Raw genomic sequence first — 19,046 nt, 5'->3', positions numbered from 1 at the left:
CTGTGGGCCTACTGCGTGCAAGCCATCGTCGTGCGGATAGAATGCTGATCCACTGAACGAGATACGCTTCCTGCCCTCCACAGGCTGTCTCAGTTGGGCCATCGTTCACTAAGCTTCACAGCGTCCCTTAGATGCCAGGCACGGAGGGTCACGACGGTGAACAACTCGGGTATGGCCACCTGCGCCTTCATGAAGTGTCAGTGTGGTGGGAGAAACAAGGATAGCAACGTCCCGCAGATATTACACGGAGGAGGCACAAATTAATTTCGGGGAGGAGGGTCAGGGGAAAGCTTCCTTGGGGAAGAGACATCTATGCTGAAACCCGAAAGTTGGGTTTGCCAGAGAAAGCGTGAAGAGAGCTCACCGTGAGTTTTCAGGGGAAGCAAATGGAGGAGAAAAAAAAAATGCAGAAGAGTACAAACAAGCATGAGGCACACATATGTTCTCTGCACATTAAAATGCCTTTGAAGCCTCTTGGCCACCGTCACCTCTGCTGGAAAACATCTCCCTCTTGTCCGTTCTGGCGAATTCCTTCTGTGACGGGCTGACTGCGTCCCCAAAATTCATACGCTGACTCCCTAACTCCCCCCACCACCCCCTCACCCCAGTACCTCAGGCTGTAACTGTGTTTGGAGATCAGGCCTTGAAAGAGGTTTTAGAATCCAATCCAATGGAAACCCTAATCCAATCTGACTGACGTCCTTTAAGAGGAGGACCTGCAGGGACGCTCACGCACAGAGGCCAGGCCTGCGAGGACCCCGCAGGAAGACGGGCCGAGAAGAGCCGAGAGCGCAGCCTCCGAAACCACGCCCGCCGGCACCGTGATCTCGGGCTGCTCCCTTCCAGGACTGGGAGGAAAATAAAGGTTGTTTCAAGCCACTCAGTCTGTGGTATTTGTCATGGCGGCCCTAGCAAACGAATCCACCTTCCGTCCTTCCCAGGCTGACGCCTTCCTGGTCACCCACACACTCCCGCCCCAGGGTGAACGCTCTTCCCAACACTTGGCTCGCGCGGTGCAGCCGCGAACGCTCGGTGGCCACCGCGGGATGCCCGGCCCGTCTTCAGGGCTGAGGAGAACAGCCAGGCGGTTTAGTGCTTCACGTGCATCCACTCACGAGCTCCTCCTGCAAGAACCCGGCGAAGCAGGCGCGGCGGCGGGGCCCGTTCTACAAAAGCGGAACCGAGGCGCCCAGCGTTCCCACGGTAATGGCCCTGAGCTGGGCGACGAGCTCTGCGGTCTCAGGCACCACGCTCAGCCGCCGGGCGCTACAGGGAACCAGGAACCGAGCGCGGGGAGCCCGGCACCGGGCCAGGTGGGGACACGAGTGGGGTCTCCAGGCCGAGGCGGCTGCGGCGGGAGAAGGCCCCGCTCCAGGAGCACGGCCGGGGCTTTTGTGACCCTGAGCCAGAGCCCGGCGCCGCGGCTGGTGAGCTCCCGCAGGACCCGGCAGCTCTCCGCAGACCCTCGCGGGGCCCCGCGCTGCGGAGGCGACGGCGGGTCCATGCCCTGCCCGGCTCTCGGGCGCCCGGCCGCCCCCACCGCGCGGGACCCGCTCGCCCTCGCGAGGCCGGCCTCCGAGCCCGGCGGCCCCCTTACCCTCGGAGGCCGCTCCGCGCCCCGCCTCCGCCTCTTCACCTCCCGCACCGCCCTCAGCGCCGCTCGCTGGGCTCCGGGGGACGCGGAACCATCGCGACACCGCCCCCTCGGCCGGCCGGACCCGCCCTCCGGCTTCCGCCGGCCTCACTTCCGCCGAGCTCTGCGGCCGCGGCGCGCAGGCGCGCGGGGCGCCTGGGAGACGAATTCTGCGCGGGGAACCTCAGGCGCGCGGTGGCGGCGGCGCTGGGCTGGCGGCGGCGGCGGCGGCGGCTCCACGTGCTCCCCGCGGCCAGTGGAGATAGTTGGCGGACGCCCGCCGAGAGGTGAGGCGCTGGGGCTCAGGGGTCCGACCTGGGAGGCGGGCGCGGAGAAAGAGGGGAGGGGGCAGTATGGCCGATGCCTGCATATCCACCCTCCGAGTCCCACCTTTGGTTCACGCGCGTGGAAGGAGGAAATCTCTTCAGATCTTATTGGTGCTCTGGGACAGTGGAAGGAGTCCTGGATTTAGGATGCCCAGTTATTTCCGGTGTTAAAACGGAAAGGTTTATGTGCCGGGAACCCTCTCGGTCCTGGGCAAAGCAGGACGGTTGGTTACCGCTGGCCTGGGGTTCAGGCTTGCCGCAGGTTGGGGACAAGGCTCTTGCCTTCTCCGAGTCTTGGGGAGCTCGGTCCCTACGGAGGAGGCCTTGGGACATAGTGGTTGAGAGCGCGGGACTTACCCGCCGGGCTAGAATACCTGCGTGTGAATCCAGGTCTACCACTAACTGGATGCGTGACCGGCTGCAAGTGTCTTAACCCCTATGCCTCACTTTTCTCGTCTGTCCAAAGGAAACTGTGTAGAACCTAACTCAGAGGACTGTGGTGAGGATTACATGAGCACAAACGTGTTAACCACTCATGATGGCTTGGCATGTGGTAGGTGCTCAATAAACGGCAGGATTCTCTGCAGCCCCTACCTCTGAGCAAACAGGCAGGGGAACGAGGTGGGGTGTATTTGCAAGGCTCACTTTCCTGCAGGGGGTGCCCACCTAGGACCTGTTCACACAGCACCCGCAGCCCCCTGGCATCTAGCATAGAGCCTGACGAGGTAGACTTCCACAGATAGTTATCACAGCAGTGAAGGGATGCTGTTTAAAACAGTGCTGGTGATACAGTGTGTGGGGAGGGGGTGAGGTTTGGTAAAACTTCTCTCAGCTTCAGTTTGCTCATCTGTTAAGTGGAGACAAGTGTGTACCTACCTCCTAGGGTTTTTGCAAAGAGCAAGGGAGAGCTCCTGCATGAAAGCACATCTGCAGCCTCATCACCCCCACATTCTGGGGTTTAGACAGAATGTACTCGTCTGTCCTTGCCTTGCATCATACCCATGGTTTCTTGGAATTCTAGCCCCGGAAGGGGCTCAGGGCTGGTCTGGTTGGCCTGATCCCTTGTTTCAGAGATGCGAGAACTTGAAGTTCAGAGGGGATGGTGACTAGCTTGAGGTCAAAGTGCCCATTGATGGCTGCTGAGGTTTCCAGCCTGGCCTGTCAAGTGGGCTGTTGTGGTGGTGGTGGTGGTGGTGGTGGGGATGGGGATGGGATTTAGTTCTGTGTGTATATGTGTGTGAGAGAATGGTTTAAGATTAGTGAATGTAGTTTTTGTAAAAAATAAACAATATAAAAATGTAGATGGAGGAAGCTAAAAAATTGCTCCAAATCCCAATCTCAGAACTAATCCTGAGGTCATGTTACCAGGGAACAAGGTGGTAGAGTAGCACCCATGGGGTGGGGAGCCAGAGGAGACTGGAGTGAATTTATGAAGATGGACAGATGAATTGAGGTCATATATAAAGAAGCATGGGTTTAGGAGGTTACTGGGTATAATAGCATTGTGAGCAAATTGATAGGTCACGGGAAATTCTAGCATTGGGTAAGGCTGAATCTTTCACATCTGGTATGTTATTTAACTTGCTGCACAATGCTCTAAGATAGATATCAGGCCCGTTTTATAGATAAATAGATTCAAGTTAGGGTGGGTACCCTGAGGTCACTTAGTTTTTAATCGGCAGATGTAGGCTCCAGCTCAGATCCTCTGGCCCTGAGTCCAGTCTCAGTTCAACAGAACGTGGCTACCATCTTGAGAAGCGGAGACGAAGTTCCTCACAAGTTCCCAGCCTTTTACTGATGCTGTCCGCTGCCCCGCAACTCAGCATCACTTCCCAGCACCTGACATCCTCCGCTGTGACGCGGGTGGTCTTCCTCTGTGTGAGCTGGCCTTAGAATTAAGACGTAGGGCCCTCAGATTTTAAAAGGCAAGGTCATTTTTAGAGCCTTTGAGGGATGAGGGTCTCAAGGTCCCAGATGCCGAGTAGTGGCCAAGGACATGACAAGTCAAGATGCAGAGGCAGGGTGGGCGCTCGGGCTTGTCACCTGGCCCATCAGGCTGCCCCTGCTGCGTCGTGTGCCTCCAGGCAGATCACTTAACCTCGCAGAGCCTTGGTTTTCTCACAGAGGGAGGTGGTGTGATCATACCTGTCTGGAAGTGTTGGTGCAGTTGTGATGGTAACTGTGAAATCACTTCGTGGAGAGCTAATGGTGGTGTTCTAGAAGGATATGTCTAGCATCGTTTTCTCAGGTTACGACACGTGGTGAGAGCTCAGTAAATTGACCAACAGATGAATAGACAGCAGCTCACACAGGGAACCTGGTTTCCGAGTGCACACCTGACATGCAGTAACGTCTGCCAAACTGAATTACTACAGTGACTTCCCTGGAGCGAGAACTCGTGTGTGCTCTCAGCCAGTCCACAAACTGCTTTCTGCTTGCCTTTCTCTTTCACATGCCCACATCCCTAGAAGGAAGAGCACACAGAATTTCTGTGGCTGGATTGGGACCTGGCCTCGGGCAGAGCGAGTGGGGAGCCAGGGGAGGAAAAGGGAACTCTTACTTAGGTTCAACCCCATAAAAAAAATGCCGTCTTTTTATACTTGGGGCTAAATGTTGAAATGTATGACATCTGAGCCCATCAGACGGTTTCCGAAAAGTCTTTAAACCACATGTTTTCAGCTTTCCTAATTTTCAAAGGAGAAATGCTGCAAGTTTACCAAAAACATCATTTGAACATTTATTTACATTTCTTCCACATTCGTTTACTTTTGTGAAATTTGGATAAGTTTAATTTTTTGTTTTAGACAATGCTTGCTGTCTTCAATAAGAGGGACTGGATGTTCACATGGTGTCTTTTGTAAGTTGTTGCTTTACACTTCTGAAGTCGTTACACTTGCACTGAGACGGGACACCTGTCTGCTGTGCAGTTAGGATGGTTTTCAGCTTGCTAAGTTCTTTGCAGGGTCGTCGTTCCCACCGCCCTCCCCCTCTAACACACACACACAGACGTTTCCTGCATAAATGACAGGTGTTTTCCCACAGGGCTCGGTCAGGTGTGAGGCCTGATCAAGGTGACCCTGAAGAAGGGGCGAGGTGAGCTGCTTACAAGCCCTGTCTGTCACGTTAGCAAGCAGGCGGCCACATTGTCCCCATTTCATAGCAAGAGTAAAAATGCAGCGAAGGCTCAAGATCCCGAGGAAGGCATTAAGAGATAAAGCTACTCATTCTGCCTGTAAAAACAAAACAAAACAAAACCAGATTTCTAAATGTGAACATTTGCCATAAAAGACTGAATGAAAACTCTTGGAAAGGTATTTTTTCGATGGACATGTGTTCAAATTCTAATCCTCTCCTGAATTGATGTTTACTCTGTGTGTGGCTAATCCCCAGAGGGATGACATGATTGCACAGATATTCCAGCACCTTTTTTGTCAACATCACAGGCTTCTTTCAGTCGATACGTTTTGCTTCCATCTGTCTTTCCCAGACCTTTAATTCCTGACCTTCCATGACAGACTAAGTCTCCCAGTTGTATCTCAGAGTTTGCCAAAACCATCTCCTCTCCCCCTCAATCAATCAAGAAACAATATAGACCTCAACAAGGAAGGTCAGAAAGCCCTAGCTTAACTCTGAGGAGGGGCGGGGGGGGGTCGTCGTTGAATCTCATTATAAAAGGATTTACTCATTTTTCAGCATATAGTTTGGCTTACCGCAGCTGCTTCTATCTTGTGCATATGTTGGCCATCTATTTCTTGGTGAATAGTTAGTGGTTTACTCTTCTTCTTAGACCAAAGCGCCCCTACAGACTATTTATGTGATAATGTGGCATTGGCCCTTGTTCCAGCCTTTGTTCTTCCCTGGGAAGGCAGGGTGGCCGCTGTCGTCCTCGCCTGTCATTAATTGAGCATCCATCTGCCAAGTGCAGAAGCTAAGCTGGGGGGGGGGGCGCAGAGAGAGGGGGGGAGCTGGGTCATAGTCCCCGTGAGGCCGGCTTCCCAGGACATAGAAGAAGATGCTCTTGAATGCTGCACATCCCAGAACAGTCCTGTTTGCTTTCCTCTGGATTCAGCGCGAGGCTGTTGCTGACCACAGGCCCCTCCCCCCCGTCCCCCCCCACCGCTAACCTATCGTGATGGTGAGCAGAGGAGGGGCCCCGGCCCGGGGCCTGGGTTTGGTCATCGCGTATCAGGCAAGCTGATGCTTGGCAGTGCCCCGCAGAGCAAGGCCCCACGGGAGATGGGCTGGGCCTTGGGGAACCCTGGAGTGGCAGGCAGGACGTCCATCTCCATTCCCGGCTGAGTGGATGCGAGCAGCCCTGGTCCTCGCTCAGGGGTGACCCTCCAGCCGTGACGGGAACACGGCAGTGCAGGAGAGTGATTTCACGCGTGAGAATTCTCTGAACCAGAGGCTCTCACTTGTGCTGGAGCATTTCTGGATGAAGTCCTCCCCTGAAGCAAACTGCATCAGCTTCCTTGATTCTTTCCTTCATTTTCATCATGAGGAAGAAAGCGCTGGATTAAACAATCAGGAATTTGCTGTGAAACATTTCTAATGTAAATCAACAATACCCTAAGAATCTAGTGATTAAAAAATTATATAAACTGGAAAGTTACTGTCACACTTTTAGATGAATTTGTGTTTTGTTGAGCACAGTAGCCGCTCCGTGAATTTGTAAATGGTGGTTACGTAGTTGTGCACAAGTACGTCATGTCACCTTGGTGCTGGGGATACAGGGTCTGTGAACGCCCTCCAGTAATTCAGCACCCAGGACTTGGGACAGCTGCCTGTGGTTCCATTTCTTTATTGATCCGACAAGAAGCCACAGGAAGGAGGCCCCTCTTCTATGCCCTGCCCACTAAGACTGAGAGAGCGCACCTGCATATTTGAACACCTGCAGACACATAGGAATACCTGTGTGAATGGTTTTGTGTTTATGGGCCTCATCCGCTTTCTAAACCTCCCTTAACTCCCCACTCGTCACACTCTTACTGTATTATGAGGACTTGAAGTAATTTGCAGTATACACCTAAGGGGTGGGGGTTGGAAGAAAGGGAAAGTTATTAGAAAAGGTAAGCCGTTTCACTTAATGCCCCCAGACGCTTCATCTCTGGAGCCAGCCTGCCGTGTTTAAATCCTGGTTCTGCTACTGTGTGGCCTTGGGCAAGTTACTTAATCTCTCTGTGCTTCCATAGCTCATAAATTGTGAACAATAGCCTTTCCCTCATAGGGTTGCTGTGAGGATTAAATAAGTTAATGTGCATATGTGTAAAGCTTTTAGAGGGCCCGGCACATGGTAAGCACGCACTCAACAAATGTCAGCCATTAGTAGTATTGTTAATTATAATTTTGCTTACATGGTGATAGAGTTGTATGTAGATTGCTAATCAACTTTGATTCTGTTGTTTGTGGTTATTTTCATGGGAAATTATGGTTGAAAAGTTAGCTGTATGATCATTTATTGGGAATGAAAGTTTCAGACTACAATGATAATTATCTTTTTTCCTTTATTTAAAAATTTTTTTTAGGACAAGACTTAAAACCTATCTTGGATAGAGAATATTTTACCATTTAGCTAAAAATGGTATTTTTTACATGCAATGCATGTGGTGAGTCAGTGAAGAAAATGCAAGTGGAAAAGCATGTGTCTGTTTGCAGAAACTGTGAATGCCTTTCGTGCATTGACTGCGGTAAAGATTTCTGGTAAGTTCCCAATAATTCATGAAGATCCAAAGTGAAGATCCAGACCAGCTTCAGTGAGGCTGCAGTGTTATTAACTGCAGTCACCATGTTGTCATTACATCCCGTGACAGTTTCATTATGTTTTTATTGTTTATTGAGGTATATAGCATTATATCAGTGCTGCTACCAAAATTTTACACCAGCTTTTAACTTATTCTATAATTAATTATTGATTGCCTATTACATTACCAGGAAATCATACAGATTTTATAACTTAAGATAAAGCCACCAGATTGCAGAGAATTTTTTTAATTCAGTGTATATTCACTTAGGATTAAACAAAAATGCTGCCTATCAATTTGGTTTGAAGCATTTGTACATAAAAATGGGTGGAAAGTTTGGTAGTGGGTTTTATACTGAACAGTTTAGAGGAAGAAAAATGTTATGACCAGGAAGTTATAAGCATAGTAAGTGAAATAGATAGGGGTGCTCATGCAGTGGGCAGATGTGGGGGTGCTCGTGCAGTGGGCAGGTGCGGGGTGCTCGTGCAGTGGGCAGGTGCGGGGTACTCGTGCAGTGGGCAGGTGTAAAATAAAGCAGTGTGGACTGTGGGAGGTAGGCACCGCATGCTAACATTAGACAGAGCCTCCAATCTGAGAATCAGTCTAATGGTGGAACCTTTTATCACTTCAAAGGGGTGACGACTATAAAAACCATGTGAAATGCATCAGTGAAGATCAGAAGTATGGGGGCAAAGGTTATGAAGGTAAAGCCCACAAAGGCGATGTGAAACAGCAGGCGTGGATCCAGGTAAGGTCTTTCTGACTCACCTTGTAGCTTCTGCTGACGTCTTCCACTTCTTTTGGAAGCCTAAGGAACTAAGAATAAGTGCATCATTCACACAGACAAGACCCAGAAACATCATGTCTTAGGATAGACTGAGGTTGAGCAACTAAAACTTGAAAAAGAGTTATTTCTCTGTTAATATAACTGCAGTGCATTTTGTCTTTAATCCATATGCTTTGCAGATTTCTTGCAAAAATATTTTAGAATTCTCACTAGCTTTCTCTTGGCTATGAAGCTTTCTTGTCTGTATTTGTTTAGTAATAATACAGCTTTTATAATTCAAACCATGTTAATCTGTTGTATGTTAGTCATCAGAATCAGGCAAAATAAAGACATTTTCATAAATACAAGGAATTTTCTACTTAAATAAAATGAAAACATGCATAATAAAACCAGCAGAGCAATGAAATCCCTCATTCACTGAGAAGTATAACTGCCAGAATGTTGCTCACCATTTATAAAATAGATAGCAGGAGGAAGGATTCAGAAAGGACGGCAGGAGAATGAAAAGACAAATGTCATCTGTGTGGAAACGCTGTGTTTTCCTAAAAACCAAATAGATAACAGTTACTTCCTCCACTGATAGAGCTTAAATGTGAATTTCCCGATATTGGCCAGCTTACTGAGTTACAAATTCCTGGGAGGGAAAGTCTTCTGTTCACAAAGGGCTGACCAGGTTTGCCCAGTGCAGACTGAGAAGCCAGTGAAAGCCCTTGACTAAGCTATTTAGGCTGGCAGCCATCAAGCCTTGCTTTTGGACACTATCTGTTATCCCCCCAAGAAACACGACATTCCTAGGCCCCTGAACTTGAGGAACCTGTGTGCGTGAGCTCCATCTCCATTGTCATCACATCGTGAACTAAATCTCTAAAGCGGGTCAGCCAACTATGGCCCGGGAGTCCACCACCTCTTTGTAAATAAAGTTTTATTGGAACATGGCCATGCCCATGTTTACTTCCTGTCTGTGGCTACAGTAGCCCTACAAGCATGGCGTTGAGTAGTTAGGACAGAAACTGGATGGTCTGCAGAGCCTCAAATCTCTATGATTGGGCCCTTTACAGAGCCCAATGTGTACATTTCGCTAACTTTAATAATTACCTTCTTGGGCCGGCTGAGTGGCTCAGTTGGTTAAGAGCTCGCTCAAGAGTTTGAGCTCTGAGCAACAGCAGTTCAAGTCCAGCCCGAGCTGAGCAGCCGCTGAGCTTCCAACAGGTGGCAGGATGGCTCAGCTAAAAAATAAATAAATAAATAAATAAATAAATAATAATTACCTTCTTCCTCTACCTTCACTGTGATTGCTGTAAGCGTTTTCTCTAGGACACTAATTTTCATCTCTGTTCTGTTCTTGCTAGTTCCGATTTGTTTATTAGTAGATCTTAATGCTTTTTTGTCTTGGTCCTCAATTTATTTCCTAGTCCCTGTAGTATCCATTTTTGTCTGATTCTTTTGATCACTTTTGGTTTGTTCATATTTTTTTCCAGTTTTCAAAAATTGTGGTAAATTATACATAATGTAAAATTTACCATTTTAACCATTAAGTCTCCAATGAAGTAGATGCACCATTGGTTGAAAAAACTGTCCTTTCCCAATTGAATGATATTGGCATTCTTGTCAAAAATCATGTGACCGTATGTGTGAAGGTTTATTTCTGAGCGCTCTATACCACTGGTCTATATGTCTGTCTTTATGCTGGTTCCATACGGTTTTGATTACTCTAGCTTCATAGTAAGCTTTGAAATCAACATGTGAGACCTTTTGTTCTTCTTTTTAAAGATTGTTTTTCTTAAGATCGTTTTGGTTGTTTGGTGTGTCTTCACAGTCCATGTGAATATTAGGATAGAGTCTTCTATTTCTTTTCTTTTTTTGAGTCTTCTATTTCTGCAGAACAAGAAAAGCCAGCTGGATGTTGATAGGGATTGCGTTTGAATCTGTAGATCGCCTTGTGTCGTATGACATCTTAATAATAAGCCTTCCAATCCATGAACACTTCCATTTGTATCTTTAATTTCTTTCAGTGTTTTTGTGGTTTTAGCTAGATAAGTCTTTCATAAACTCCTTGGTTAAGTTTATGTCTAAGTAGTTTATTCTTTTTGATGCTATTGTAAATGGAATTGTTTTCTTAATTTTCTTTTCAGATTGTTAATTTGTAGAAATGCAACTTGATTTTTGAGTGTCAATTGTTTGTTCTGCAACTCTGCCGAATTTATTGGCTCTAAAGGTTCTTTTTGTGGAATCTTAGGGTTTTCTACATATACGACCATTTTGGCTGTGAACAGAGATAATTTACTTCTTTCTTTGTAATTTGGATGCCTTTTATTTCTTTTCTTGCCTAATTGCTCTGGCCAGGCCTTCCAGTACTATGTGGAATTTGTGAGCATGGACATTAATACAGACTGGACTTGAAATGTGAACCCTGTAGCCATGGTTACATGAAACTCATGTCAGTTGTTTATTGTTTTTGTTTTATCTTCCTTTTTTGTAGAAAGTTAATGAATTAATAAAAAGACCCAATGTCAGCCCCAAAGTGAGGGATCTTTTAGAGCAAATTAGTGGTTTTGACAACATTCCCAGGAAAAAGGCGAAATTTCAGGTATGTATTTGATATGACTTCCCTGACTGAGGGGAGGTGGGCCCATCAGTGACCACTTGTGTGTACCTGTCACATGGGATAAGTGGCTTTTTTTGTTTTTTTTTTCTTTTTGTTCCTTATAGAATTGGATGAAGAACAGTTTAAAGGTTTATAATGAATCTGTTCTGGAGCAGGTGTGGAATATCTTTTCCGAAGCTTCCAGCAGCGTAAGTCAGATCTAATTGTAGATTTGTAGTGTGGCAAAATGAATTAGTGATAATGCAATAGGAATATCCTATTTTTGGAGGTCAATCAGCCTTCTTTTTCAGAGAGCCTCTTTGGCGTTCATTTATGGGAAGGAATAAACTGAATGTACTGCAGAGAGGCGTTCCTTATTGTGCCAAGACAGGTATTTAATCGCCATGTTTGATATTGGTACCAACTCACAGGGAATGACTTGCTTAGAAATCAGGCTGCGGGGCGTATTGGAGAGCACGGGAGCTTTGGGTGTCTGGCAGACCTGGATTGAATCCCTGCCGTGCTCTCTGCCAAATGTCTGACCTTGGGCATGTTGTTTAACCTCTCCGAGCCTCAGTTTCCTTTTCTTTAAAAAGTGGCTCATCATAGTCATTCATTTATTCAGTACCTAATGAGTGCCTGATCTGTGCTGAGCCATGAGCAAGAAATAAAAGATAACTTCAGGCCGTGAGGGTGCTGTGATGGGAACTAAACAGGGTGAGGACACAGAGGGCAACCGGGTGCTCCTTCAGGTGGGAGGAGGGGCCACAAGGCCTTTACATGTTGTACATGTAAAGCTGAGGCTATGAAAGCTCCCACCTCATGCCCGGTGTCTAGTGGGCACTCGGTAAGCGATGTCTCCTTCCTGCCGGTGGAGGGAGAGGTCCTTCCCCTGGAGTAACTCAGTCAGCTGCCTGTCAGTCACAGTGGTTTGATGTGAGAGCCCGGATGTGGAATACACACGCAGGCAGAGAGTCACTGTTGGTGACATTGTTAATTTATTTTTTTCCATTAGTTTAGTGGCACTCTCATTCCATTTAGAGCTTGCTCCCCTTTGGAGGCTAACATCATTAGTAGTTTCTAACAAATCCACTGGGTCTGACTGGTTTTTTATTCTGGTCACATTGTCAGTCATGTGCTTTAAATAGAGAGACGAGTTTGGGCAGCAGATTGAGACAAAGATGAAACTTTATCTTGGCAGTACACCTAACATTTGTCTCAGAATACACTGGGCCTTTGAAACCATATAACCAACCATTTAATTGGTGTTTATGTGGCACTTATTTTTTAAAGGCTAGTTTCGTTACCTTAACTAAGAATCAGAGATTTGAAATGACTTAGTTCAACTGCAGAGTTAGAAAAAAATTCTTTCCGGGGCCGACCAAGTGGCTCAGTTGGTTAAGAGCTTGCTCAAGAGTGTGAGCTCTGAGCAACAGGGTTGCCGGTTCGATTCCTGGCCCGAGCTGAGCTGCCAACAGGTGGCAGGATGGCTCAGCTTTTTTAAAAAAAAAAAGTTCTTTCCGATTTCCCTTTTAAGAATCTATGAACATATTAAGAAATAACATAATTGGTAAACAGCTTGTGGTAAACCCTGAGCTCTTGAAAATGCAGCTTGTTATTGCTGTGCCGTTGTCCCATGCACTTCACATCCCAGAGTGTATGGTGCACAACGGGGTCGTGAGCCCCGTTCACTCATGCCTCCCTTTCCTATGCTCCAGGCATTAAGTTGGTGGCTTCCTCTGCTGTGATGCTTTCTGTACCCCGCACCTATCGCACCTGGTCATGCGGATGCCACGTGCTACCCTCACAGCCGTATTCTAGCGGGGGAGACAGCTGCGTATATGGGTTTATGCCATAATGTCAGGTCTTGATCAGCACTAGGAAGAAAAAGAAGGCGGGGGGTGGGGGGGGTGGGCAGAGAGTAAAGGAGGGCGCTCTGTGAGGAGCACCTGGGATGAAGTAAAAAGAAGGTGGGGGGTGGGTTTGTCCACTCATCGAGGGACTGCTGTGTGCGGTGAATGTGTCTTCTGACGCCCCACTGCCTTGCCCGCTGTTGGTTTGGATGTAGAGGCAAAGCACCAGCTAGACACTTGGTCCGAATTGGGTGGAAGGCAGGTCAAGATGGTTATAATGATACCTGACTATACATATGAGCAAGATTGTAGGATAGATGTGAAGTCTCTCTGCGCCTTCTGCCTCCTGAGTCCGTTTCTGAATTCCCTCTCTGCCTCCCCACCCCCATGGGTCCGGACTACTTGATTTCTCTGAACTGCTGCTGAGAAAACGGCAACGATTTAGTTTAACGTTCGTTTCCTAAATGCTACTTTTTCGGGCGGAGGTTGAGCACTGAGGTCAGAGTGAGGCATGACCTTGTCCTTGAGTTACAGCCGGCCCTTCTTTGTTTGGTCCAACTTGGGGGGCAGTAGCTCCCCTCTTGGCGCCTAGTCTCCCAAAGGGTTAGATTGGAGGTGACACGGTACGTTGACTGGCTGGTAACTTACAGAGATGGACCTTGTGCCAGGTCCCTGGAGCTGCTGCCACCCACCCTTCCGCTTCCCCTCCGATGTGCCAGGGCGCACGAGGCAGTCAGGCAGATGCCCTGCTCTGCTCCACCTCTTGAGCCAGGGGCTGGCATAGAGATCCCAGCATGGTTCGAGTCAGGGTGCAGCAGGCGGCGGTTCCAGCTATGCTGAAGTCGCTTGTGGAAGTAGGACCCCTGCGCTGATTTGAGTAAGGTCCTGCAGTAAAGGGGAGGTTCGTCTTACCAGCGCATGTGGTTATTTAGAGTTCTGGGATTCCCTACCGCTATCCAGCTGTCCCCGTGCCTCCAACGGCACCCGTCTGATCTGAATGACGATTAGACTGTGCCTCTGTCCAGTACTTAGTGCTTGTCATCCATCGGGCTGGCTTACAGAGCATCCCCTGCACCAAGCTCGTGACATTTGTGTTCTCAGCTTGTTTGTACATAGCTGTGTAAGGTTAGTATTCCTGCCTGCCATTTTACAGATGAGGAACTGGGTTTGGAGCAGATAAATAACTTGCCCTGAATCAGCTGGCTGCTAACTGACGAGCTGGAACTTAAACCCGGGTCTGCAGAGGCGTAAACCTTGCGTTTCTTCCACACCTAAGTGCTCGCCTTTCACTGAAAAGAGAGGTGACCAGTGAGCCAAAACGAAAGGTCTGGCTTAAGCGATTTAAGGACTTCAGGTTTCCAGTGGAACAAAAGTGTCTGTTAAATGCAGAGAGGGGTGGGAGTTCTCCCCATTTTGTGTATTTACTGCCACATTTTAACAGTTGGGGGCGTTCACAGCTGAAGTGGTAAGTAATTAAGACATTCTTCTGTGAATAAACAATGTTCAGTAGATACACGCAGTGATGTGAATTAGTGAGTCTGTAATGAGGACTTAAGTGTTTCTTGGTTTCACTTAATAATAAGGAACCAGCCAGTAAGGGGCAAGGTCAGCGGCCACCCAACCACGTGGCAAGCCCGCCTGCAGAAACCTCCACCAAGGCGCCACCTTCCAAAGCAGATGACCCCACAGGACAGGCAGAGGTGAAGAAGAATAAGAGAGAGCGGAAGGAAGAGAGGCAGAAGAACAGGAAGAAAGAGAAGAAGGAACTAAGGTTAGAAAACCACCAAGAGAACTCAAAGAGTCAGAAGCCCACAAAGCGCAAAACAGGCCCGGAGGCTGGAGGGGAGGACGCCCCCGAGGCCACCAGCTCCCGCGCCGCGGGGACGAAGAGCCGGGGGAAGAGCAAGAAGGGCGCGCTGGCGGAGGCTGGCGACGCGGCCCGCGGGGGACACGCCGCCGGGGCAGGGACCGAGGCCGGGCCAGGAAAGCGGAAGCGGACGCTGTCGGAAGGTTCGTTACAAAACGATTGATACTGTGAATCTGGGCTTGATAAAATCTGTGAGACCTTGCGTGTGGAGCCAGGTGAGGCAGGAAGCTCCCGCGCCTCATCTCACCTGGAGGAGAAACCCCAGGCTGCTGGGTTGCATGGGGGCTGAGCCAGGATGGGTGCCGGCCGGCAGTGGGAGGCTCAAGGGGCGGCTGCTGGCATACATGCAAAACCTGTGGGGTTTGTTAACTCTTTCTAAATATTTAGTTGAAGCAGATTCTAAGAAGAAAAAGATCAAGTTCTCAGGACAACCTGAGGGTGGAGAACCAGAAAATGAAGAAGCAGCTCCTGCCAGAGGTATGACTGCCGCCGTCTGGCAAGCTGTGCCCTCTAGGTTGGGGGAGGGGGAGGCGAACGGGGGCAAAGGAAGTTCTCTAGGCTGTGACTGCTAAGGGATGAACGAGAACTGCGTGGGTTACTCTTACAGTGTCTGTCTAGCTTTAAGTATAGAAGGGAAAGCAGCCTAAGCTAGAAACATGTATTATCTTTGGCATTTAAAATAAACGCAGCACTGCTTTTTGAGGCCGTTCCTTCCCTCCCTCCAGCCAGACTCGGCTGTTCTCCCCTCTTACGTCGGCGCCTGTCCCTGGTGTCTCCTTGCCTGGACCTCCATGGCCAGCCGTCTCCCTCAGCTGGAAAGGGTGCGTGTCAGGATCCAGTGTCAGGCCTTCAAGGCTCCTCAGATGCTGCCTCCTCCCCGGCCTGAAGCGTCCCCGGGGGCCCTGCCAGGCAAGAACAGAGCCAAGGACTCAAATGGGAGTCGAGTCTCTATTAATGGAGGTTCAGTAACTGCCCGAGTTGGGTTAGACCTCTTAACTTTGAACCCACCCCTTAACTTTATATATATGAGGCTTTTTTAATGAAATGTTTTGTTTAGAGATCCTTGTAGGTTCCCCTGAGGTTGTGGAATGAGTGTTTTAGCCCGCTGTGCAGTCACTGTTTGTGGCTGTGCTCGGTCAAGGTTAAGGTCCTTCTGCTCACCTTGTCTTGCTCACTGTGCCTGGACAGCCCTGTGCCCTCAGTGGATCTTTGATCTTGTTGAGTTCATTAGCTGCAGCTGTCTTTCTACAGGAACTTGTAGTGGTGACGGATGGTGCTTATGCGACTTAGTGACCTGCTCGTTCTGAGAACAAGCACCGTGGAGGGCAGTCAGTGCTCCCGGTCCCTGTGATGGGGCAGGTCGGGGGCCGGTGCACCATGTTACATCAGCCTGCTCACTCAGGACAGGTCTCTTTCTGGCCAGCGAATAGATGTTGCAGAAATCATTTCTTTACCTTTCTGGTAGGTACAACAAAACAGGATGTTTTACATATTTTTCTTCATATTGTAGGTAAATTCAACTGGAAGGGAACTATTAGAGCAATTCTGAAACAGGCCCCAGACAACGAAATAGCGGTCAAAAAGCTAAGGAAAAAGGTATGGCCTATGAACCTACGTGTATGAGCTGGGGGGGGGGAATCGGCTCTTTATTTTAAAATGTATACTTCTGTTTTTATAAATGTGTGTGTGTGTGTCTCAGTGACTTCCCAGTGTCTCCAGTAGCCCCTCTGGGCTCGTGGAGAGTAATGGGGCCTGTTCCTACCACACTCCCTTAGCCGGAGCGGTGCCTGTGTTACATGTGAAGATTATTGTTCTACTGTAGATACCTTGCTATCTTCTGATTATTCCCGAGCAGTGGTTTCTTCTGCTTCTTAACTCTTTATCGATGTATTGACACACAGGCAGCAAAGTGCTTGCACGTGTGCGGCTACATGGATTTTTCCCAGAGAACACACCTGTGTAACCAGCACCTGGGTTTCTGTTCGTTTTCACTGTTGCCCTGCTTCTAGATTAAAGAAGGGACGTTTTGGAGATATTTTCAGGACAAATACCCCCATTTGACAGTTGTTGTTGTTTTTTTTGAAGGTTTTGGCTCAGTATTATGCTGTGACAGATGAACACCACAAGTCGGAAGAGGACCTCCTGGTCATCTTTAACAAGAAAATCAGCAAGAACCCCACCTTTAAGTTACTAAAGGACAAAGTCAAGCTTTTGAAATGAACATTTTTATATTTATAAACTGAATCCATTCTGTTGATTTCTTTTCATTGCTGTTTGTAAAACATGTGATGCAACTCAAATTTTGCTTTCCAAAGCTGTATTTTTAAGTTAAGGAAAAAATATATTTTTGGTAGAACTTTTATGCAAAAATAAAATATATTGTCCAAAATTCTAAATCCATGATGGTGAATATAATTTACGTACTTTAAAAAATACTTCTATGTGGAAAATATGTTTAAATGTGACAAGTCAAAATATAACTCCTCCTTTGGTAAGACTAAAAGTATTTAATTATTGTACATCATTTTATTCATTTTCAATGAGAGGTGTTGTTAAAATGTGTGAGTTGCAGTAGTTCCTTCAGGAACGGTGGTGACACCAATCTTGTGTGTGTGACAGTCCTTAACCTAGCCGGAAGTTCCACTCTTTAAAGGAGGTTTTGCTAACGGTTTGGCCCGTTCACACTGTGGCCCAGTCTGTCTTCAGCCAAAGACAGACCTGTCGGTGACTAGATTTTGGGCCAGGCCCAGGGAACAGCTCGTCTGAGACCGAGTCCATTATTGAGCTGTATCGCTGCTCCAGCGCTCGGATTGGATGGAAATGCTTTCAGAACTGCTGTCCAGGGCTGGAGGAGAGCCATGTGCTGCCGCTGTTGGGTATTTGAATAGCTTCTGTCCACAAGTCCCTTAAAAGTTGAATCGCCCTTTTGACAGTGTTAACTGTTACTGTCAGTACCTCATACTATAGGTGAAAAGCAAGGATGGGGGGGGGGGTTGGGTAAGAGGAGGGGCAAAAGGGCCGACAGGTGCTGTCTGAGCCTCGGCTCCCGGATGAGCCTGGAGGACCCCGCTTCTCCCCTGGCCTTGCCGGCTGTGCCGAGGGATGTGCCTCCGTGTGGTGGTGGCACCGTCAGGTGACGGAGGACCTAGGCTTTAGACAGGCTTGGAGTCAGGCCCCGGCTTGGTCCCTTCACAGGTAACCTCTCTGAATCTCACTTGTTTCATCTGGGCAATGGGACAATAAAGGCCCCTTGGGTTGTCGTGAATGAACTAATTTTTTTTTTTTAAAGATTTTATTGGGGAATTGGGGGAGGAGAACAGACAAGTTGCTGTCCTTTTGTTCTTCAGTCTAGTTGTGGAGGACGTTGCTTCACTGGCCCATGTTGGTATGATCATTGCGCTCTTCCCGGGTGAGGCGGTCGCTCGCCGGCCATTGGACGGCCGCTCACAGCAGCTCTTGCTGGCTGCTGGACACTCACGGTAGCTCACAGCAGCCCACTGCATCCTATGCCGTCACCAGCCACTCACGGCAGCCCAGCTCCAGGTCGAACTGTTGTTCACCATCTTAGCTGTAGAGGGCGCAGTGTCACTGGCCCATGTGGGAACCGAACCAGCGGCCCTGCTGCTCAGAGCTCCCACTCCCAAGCCAACTGAACCAACTGAGCCACTCAGCTGGCCTGTGCATGAACTAATTTGTGTGAAGTACCCAGCACCGTACCCCAAACCCAGCAGATACTTGGTGGTCGCTGTCACTACTGTTACTGTTTTCAGGGACAGCGTTAGAGCCCTGAGAACCTTCAGACGTCTGGAAGGAAAGGGAAAGGGAGGCTTGACCCAGACGACACATTTAATCAGGGACAAAGGCAGAGCCCGGCCACGACTTCGGAGCCCACTCCAGGGCGTCGTCCTGCTGCAGCTCCCTAGGGAGCAGAAGCATGCTCCCTGTCCTGGTGCAGCAGGGTGCAGAGCTCCCCAAGTCACGCTGATCACAAGCACCACAGTATGTCAGGAGCTGGGTTGACTTTCCTGTCTTACTGTGTTGCATTTAAGGCAAAGTCTGGCAAATTTGACAAAGTTAAAACATAAATTAGTAGGGTCCTCACTTCTGTCATCCTATCAGCCTTTACCCAAGGTTCCCGAGTTAGAAGCCGCCGCAGCAGAGGGCAGAAACGGCTGGCTGCTCAGGAATGTTAGCCGAGCGTCTGCGTTGGGGCTGGAGGAGACGGCCCCTCGGTCCTGTTGAGCCCCATGAATGA

At 48.7% G+C, this 19,046-nt stretch overlaps 2 protein-coding genes across 6 annotated transcripts in view; one reads left to right on the top strand and one right to left on the bottom strand.

The window, feature by feature from the left end:
* The window catches only part of ZBTB49 (zinc finger and BTB domain containing 49), a 29,336-nt gene extending 27,638 nt beyond the window's left edge, over positions 1–1,698 (bottom strand). For 2 of the 5 annotated variants that reach the window (XM_019661164.1, XM_019661163.1), the window contains exon 1: positions 612–1,385. The gene's annotated coding sequence lies outside the window, so the exon portion shown is untranslated. Of the gene's footprint in view, positions 1–611; positions 1,407–1,597 lie in introns of those variants that run through there. The other 3 variants (XM_019661165.1, XM_019661168.1, XM_019661167.1) reach the window with 3 other exon arrangements.
* A 78-nt stretch (positions 1,699–1,776) lies between these two features.
* Positions 1,777–17,269, top strand: LYAR (Ly1 antibody reactive). Its single transcript, XM_019661133.1, has 9 exons — positions 1,777–1,920; positions 7,485–7,659; positions 8,334–8,448; positions 10,967–11,074; positions 11,197–11,280; positions 14,508–14,934; positions 15,179–15,268; positions 16,302–16,387; positions 16,877–17,269. Exons 2-9 carry the CDS (start codon positions 7,538–7,540, stop codon positions 17,009–17,011), a joined length of 1,167 nt encoding a protein of 388 aa, XP_019516678.1. The 5' UTR covers positions 1,777–1,920; positions 7,485–7,537; the 3' UTR covers positions 17,012–17,269.
* Positions 17,270–19,046: the final 1,777 nt, after the last annotated feature.

This window comes from Hipposideros armiger, unplaced genomic scaffold (genome assembly GCF_001890085.2).
Source record: "Hipposideros armiger isolate ML-2016 unplaced genomic scaffold, ASM189008v1 scaffold_337, whole genome shotgun sequence".
NCBI lineage: Eukaryota > Metazoa > Chordata > Mammalia > Chiroptera > Hipposideridae > Hipposideros > Hipposideros armiger.
Note: the sequence above shows the minus strand (reverse complement) of the source record. Positions and strands in the feature narration are given on the sequence as shown.

What these genes read in the sequence shown, in the direction of transcription:
- LYAR (XM_019661133.1), top strand. Translation starts at nt 7,538, where the DNA reads ATGGTATTTTTTACATGCAATGCATGTGGTGAGTCAGTGAAGAAAATG. An exon ending in AACAGCAGGCGTGGATCCAG is followed by an intron (nt 8,449 to 10,966) that starts GTAAGGTCTTTC and finishes CCTTTTTTGTAG; the next exon opens with AAAGTTAATGAATTAATAAA. An exon ending in TCAAAAAGCTAAGGAAAAAG is followed by an intron (nt 16,388 to 16,876) that starts GTATGGCCTATG and finishes TTTTTTTTGAAG; the next exon opens with GTTTTGGCTCAGTATTATGC.